The 6,000-nt window shown below is 39.7% G+C and overlaps 1 protein-coding gene across 1 annotated transcript in view; it reads left to right on the top strand.

The window, feature by feature from the left end:
- Window positions 1–289: 289 nt before the first annotated feature.
- The window catches only part of LOC116590103 (olfactory receptor 11H6-like), a 30,531-nt gene continuing 24,820 nt past the window's right edge, over window positions 290–6,000 (top strand). Inside the window, exon 1 of the mRNA XM_032341765.1 lies at window positions 290–317. Within this exon, the coding sequence (XP_032197656.1) occupies window positions 290–317 (28 nt within the window). The remainder of the gene's footprint in view (window positions 318–6,000) is intronic.

The raw sequence follows: 6,000 nt of genomic DNA, 5'->3' as shown, positions 1-6,000 counted from the left end.
AGCAACTCCTCAGTCTCACTTTTATTAGATAGAAACAATAGCCAACAGAGGAACCCATGAAGTTCAAACATTGGTCACATGTCTTGTGGACATAGAAGGAGGAAGATAAAGTTTATAGTTAACCAAGCACATTCAAAGAACTCATCTAAATAACAATAGGTGCTCCTGGGAAGAGAAAGGAGCTATAACAGAAAAGGGAAGCAGGCAGTATTTCTGTCCCCACTAAGCTTACCTGGTGTTCTGGCTGCTCAGCTTCCCTGAAGGAGGAAACTTAAAGCCCTGATCTGGCATGGCATCCCCAGCTGCCCAGCTTCACGGTACTATATCATCCTTCTCTCCAAAGACCAGTTGCAGGTATATATTTTTCTTAAGGCCCTATCTAAATGTGCTTGGTAATTAATAAAATCCTCCAGGGGTTATATTTTAAGTAACAAATTGTTCCAAGGGGCAGTAGTAGTCCTTTAACTTTAATGAACATCAATCAATAAATAAATAAATAAGTCAGTAATCCATTTCAAGTTAATTTTTTGTGTTCTTTTTCTGTTTTTTTTATTGATTTTTTATTTATTTTCAGCATAACAGTATCCATTACTTTTTCACCACACCCAGTGCTCCATGCAATCCCTGACCTCTATAATACCCACCACCTGGTGCCCCAACCTCCAGCCCCGCCACTGCTTCAAACCCCTCAGATTGTTTATCAGAGTCCATAGTCTCTCATGGTTCACTTGCCCTTCCATTTTCCCCAACTCCCTTCTCCTCTCTAACTCCCCATGTCCTCCATGCTATTTATTATGCTCCACAAATAAGTGAAACCATATGATAATTGACTCTCTCTGCTTGACTGATTTCACTCAGCATAATCTCTTCCAGTCCCCTCCATGTTGCTACAAAAGTTGGGTATTCGTCCTTTCTTTCTTTTTTTCTTTCTTTTTCTTTTTTATTTTTTATAAACATATATTTTTATCCCCAGGGGTACAGGTCTGTGAATCACCAGGTTTACACACTTCACAGCACTCACCAAAGCACATACCCTTTCTGATGGAGGCATAATACTCTATAGTGTGTATGGACCACATCTTCCTTATCCATTCATCCACTGAAGGGCATCTTTGTTCTTTCCACCGTTTGGCGACCATGGCCATTGTTGCTATAAACATTGGGGTACAGATGGCCCTTCTTTTCATGACATCTGTATCTTTGAGGTAAATACGCAGGAGTGCAATTGCAGGGTCATAGGGAAGTTCTATTTTTAATTTCTTGAGGAATCTCCACACTGTTCCCCAAAGAGGCTGCACCAACTTGCATTCCCACCAACAGTGGAAGAGGGTTCCCCTTTCTCCGCATCCCCCCCAACACATGTTGTTTCCTCTCTTGTTAATTTTGGCCATTCTAAATGGTGTAAGGTGATACCTCAATGTGGTTTTAATTTGAATCTCTCTGAGGGCTAGTGATGATGAACATTTTTTCATGTGTCTGATAGCCATTTGTATGTCTTCATTGGAGAAGTGTCTGTACATATATTCTGCCCATTTTTTGATATGATTGTCTGCTTTGTGTATGTTGAGTTTGAGGAGTTCATTATAGATCCTGGATATCAATCTTTTGTCTGCACTGTCATTTGCAAATATCTTCTCCCATTCCGTGGGTAGCCTCTTTGTTTTTTTAACTGTTTCCTTTGCTATGCAGAAGGTTTTGATTTGATGAAGTCCCAAAAGTTTATTTTCGCTTTTGTTTCCTTTGCCTTTGGAGACATATCTTTTATTTATTTATTTATTTATTTGTTTGTTTGTTTGTTTGTCAGGGATAGATGGAGAGAGAGCTAGCGAGCACAGGCAGACAGAGAGGCAGGCAGAGGCAGAGGGAGAAGCAGGCTCCCTGCCAAGCAAGGATCCCGATGTGGGACTCCATCCCAAGACGCTAGGATCATGACGTGAGCTGAAGGCAGCCGCTTAACCAACTGAGCCACCCAGGCGTCCCTCTTGGTGACATATCGTGAAAGTTGCTGTGGCTGATATCGAAGTGATTATTGCCTATGTTCTCCTCTAGGATTCTGATGGATTCCTGTCTCACGTTGAGGTCTTTTATCCATTTTGAGTTCATCTTTGTGTACGGTGTAAGAGAGTGGTCGAGTTTCATTCTTCTGCATATAGATGTCCAGTTTTCCCAGCACCATTTATTGAAGAGACTGTCTTTTTTCCACTGTATATTTTTTCCTGTTTTGTCGAAGATTAATTGACCATAGAGTTGAGGGTCCATATCTGGGCTCTCTACTCTGTTCCATTGGTCTATGTGTCTGTTTTTATGCCAGTATCATGCTGTCTTGGTGATAATAAAGCTTGAAATCAGGTAACGTGATGCCCCCAGTTTTATTTTTGTTTTTCAACATTTCCTTAGCGATCTGGGGTCTCTTCTGATTCCATACAAATTTTAGGATTATTTGCTCCAGCTCTTTGAAGAATACCGGTGGAATTTTGATTGGAATGGCATTAAAAGTATAGATTGCTCTAAGCAGTATAGACATTTTAACAATGTTTATTCTTCTGATCCAAGAGCATGGAATGGTCTTCCATCTTTTTGTGTCTTCTTTGATTTCTTTCATGAGTGTTATGTAGTTCCTCAAGTATAGCTCTTTTACCTCTTTGGTTAGGTTTATCCCCAGGTATCATATGGTTCTTGGTGCTACAGTAAATGGAATCGATTCTCTAATTTCCCTTTCTGTATTTTCATTGTTAGTGTATAAGAAAGCCACTGGATTTCTGTACATTGACTTTGTATCCTGCCACGTTACTGAAATGCTGTATGAGTTCTATTAGTTTGGGGATGGAGTCTTTTGGGTTTTCCATATAAAGAATCATGTCATCTGCGAAGAGAGAGAGTTTGACTTCTTCATTGCCTATTTGGATACCTTTTATTTCTCTTTGTTGTGTGATTGCTGTTGCTAGGACTTCTAATACTATGTTGAACAAGAGTAGTGAAAGTGGGCATCCTTGTCTTGTTCCTGATCTCAATGGAAAGGCTGCAAGATTTTTCCCATTGAGGATGATATTTGCTGTGGGTCTTTCATAGATAGATTTGATGAAATTCAGGAATGTTCGCTCTATCCTTATACTTTGAAGCGTTTTAATCAGGAATGGATGCTGGATGTTGTCAAATGCTTTTTATGCATCAGTTAAGAGGACCATGTGGTTCTTCTCTCTTCTCATATTAATTTGTTCTATCACATTGATTGATTTGCAAATGTTGAACCATCCTTGTAGCCCAGGGATGAATCCCACCTGGTCATGGTGGATAATCTGTTTAATGTGCTCTTGGATCCTGTTTGCTAGGATCTTGTTGAGAATCTTAGCATACATATTCAGTGATATTGGTCTGAAATTCTCCTTTCTGGTAGGGTCTTTGCCTGGTTTGGGGATCAGGGTAATGCTGGCTTCATAGAAAGGGTCAGGTATTATCCTTCTGCTTTAATTTTTTGAAACAGCTTCAGGAGAATAGGTGTTATTTCTTCTTTGAAGGTTTGGTAGAATTCCCCAGGGAATCCATCAGGTCCTGGGCTCTTGTTTTTTGGGAGGTTTTTGATCACCGCTTCAATCTCGTTACTAGATATTGGTCTATTCAGGTTGTCAATTTCTTCCTGGTTCAGATTTGGGAGCTTATAGTTTTCCAGGAATGCATCCATTTAATCTTGGTTGCTTAGCTTATTGGCATATAACTGTTGATAATAACTTCTGATGATTGTTCCTACTTCCTTGGTGTTCGTTGTGATCTCTCCCTTTGCATTCATAATTTTATGTATTTGAGCTTTCTCTCTTTTCTTTTGTATTAGTGTAGCCAATGGTTTATTGATCTTATTGATTCTTTCAAAAAACCAGCTTCTAGTTTCATTGATACGTTCTACTGTATCTCTGGTTTCTACCAAATTGATCTCAGCTCTATTCTTGATTATATCCCTTCTTATGTGTGGACTTGGTTTGATTTGTTGTTGATTCTCCAGTTCTTTAAGGTATAGAGACAGCTGCTGTGTTCTGGATTTTTCAATTTTTTTGAGGGAGGCTTGGATGGCTATGTATTTCCCCCTTAGGACTGCCTTTGCTGTATCCCATAGGTTTTGGACCAAAGTGTCTTCATTGTCATTGGTTTCCATGAATTGTTTCAGTTCTTCTTTGATCTCCTGGTTGATCCAAGCATTCTTAAGCAAGGTGGTCTTTAGCTTCCAGTTCCTCTGAACTTTTCCTTGTGATGGAGCTCCAGTTTCAAAGCATTGTGATCCTAGAATATGCAGGGAGTAATCTCAGTCTTTTGATATCGGTTGAGTCCTGATTTGTGACCCAGTATGTGGTCTATTCTGGAGAAGGTTCCCTGTGCACTTGAGAAGAATGAGTATTCTGTTGTTTTAGGGTGGAATGTTCTGTATATATCTATGAGGTCCATCTGGTCCAATGTGTCATTCAATGCTCTTGTTTCCTTATTGATTTTCTGCTTCAATGATCTATTTCTGAGAGAGGCATGTTAAGATCTCCTACAATTAGTGTATTTATATCAATATAACTCTTTATTTTGATTAACAGTTTTCTTATGTAATTGGCTGCTCCCATATTGGGGGCATAGATATTTACAATTGTTAGATCATCTTGGTGGATAGTCCCTTTAAGGATTATCCAGTCTCCTTCTGTATCTCTGACTACAGTCTTTAGTTTAGAATCTAATTTGTCTGATATGAGAATCACTACCCTGGCCCTCTTTTGAGGCCCATTGGCATGAAAGATGCTCCTCTATCCCTTCACTTTCAGTCAGCATGTATCCTTAGGTTCAAAATGGGTCTTTTTAAACAACATATGGATGGGTCCTGTCATTTTATCCAATCTGCAACCCTGTGCCATTTTATGGGTGCATTTAGGCCATTCACATTGAGAGTGATTATTGATAGAGACGTTTTTATTGACATCGTGTTACCTTTGAAGTCTCTTTTTCTGTAGATTGTCTCTATATTTCTGTTCAATGCTATTTTTAGGATTTTTCCTCTTTTATAGAACCCCCCTTAATATTTCCTGCAGTGTTGGCTTGGTGCTTGCATAGTCTTTTAAGCCTTGCTAGTCTTGGAAACTCTTTATCTCTCCATCCATTTTGAATGTCAGTCTTGGTGGATAAAGTGATCTTGGCTGCATGTTCTTCTCATTTAGTGCCCTGAATATATCTTGCCAGCCTTTTCTGGCTTGCCAGGTCTCTGTGGACAGGTCTGACGTTATTCTGATGGGCTTTCCTCTGTAAGTATGGAGCCTTTTTTTCCTAGTGGTTTTCAGGAGATTATATCTACAATTATGATACATTAATTTGACTATCATGTGCCTTGATGTTTTTCTGGAATCTATAATCTTGGGTGGAGGCTTTTAAGCCTCTAGTACGTGAACGCTGGTTCCATTTGCGAGATTGAGAAAATTTTCATGGAGAACTTGTTCCACTATATCTTCTAGACTTCTTTCTTTCTCCTCCCCTTCAGGGATTCCAAGAATTCTGACGTTGGAACATCCATGGCATCATTCATTTCCCTAATTCTGTTTTTGTGGTTTCTAAGCTGTTTGTTCCAGGCTTCCTCTTGATCCTTTCGCTCTATCTGTTTGTCCTCCAGATCACTAATTCTATCTTATGTCTCAGTTACCCTAGCTTTGAGAGAATTTAGATTAGATTGGAACTCATTGAGAGCATTGTGAACCTCAGCCCTTGTAGCTTTTAGCTCTGCCCTAACATTGTGAACATCCTGTCTGGTCGCTTTCAGCTTGGCCGTGATCAATTCCATTTGGCCATCCATGGCTTTCTCCAACCTACCTATTGCCTGGATAATTGTTAGCCTGCATTCTCTTTCCGACATATTGTCTATGTTGATAGCCGTTAGCTCTGTTGCAGAAGGTCCATCCTCTGTATTTATTTCTATTGGGCATTCCTCCTCGTCGTCATTTTGGTGAGAGATTGCTGAACAGATGTAGCTAGATGTATTGACCGTGG

Source organism: Mustela erminea, chromosome 5 (assembly GCF_009829155.1).
Source record: "Mustela erminea isolate mMusErm1 chromosome 5, mMusErm1.Pri, whole genome shotgun sequence".
In the NCBI taxonomy this organism is placed as follows: domain Eukaryota; kingdom Metazoa; phylum Chordata; class Mammalia; order Carnivora; family Mustelidae; genus Mustela; species Mustela erminea.
The sequence above is the reverse complement of the archived record's forward strand: the minus strand, read 5'-3'. Positions and strand labels throughout refer to the sequence as shown.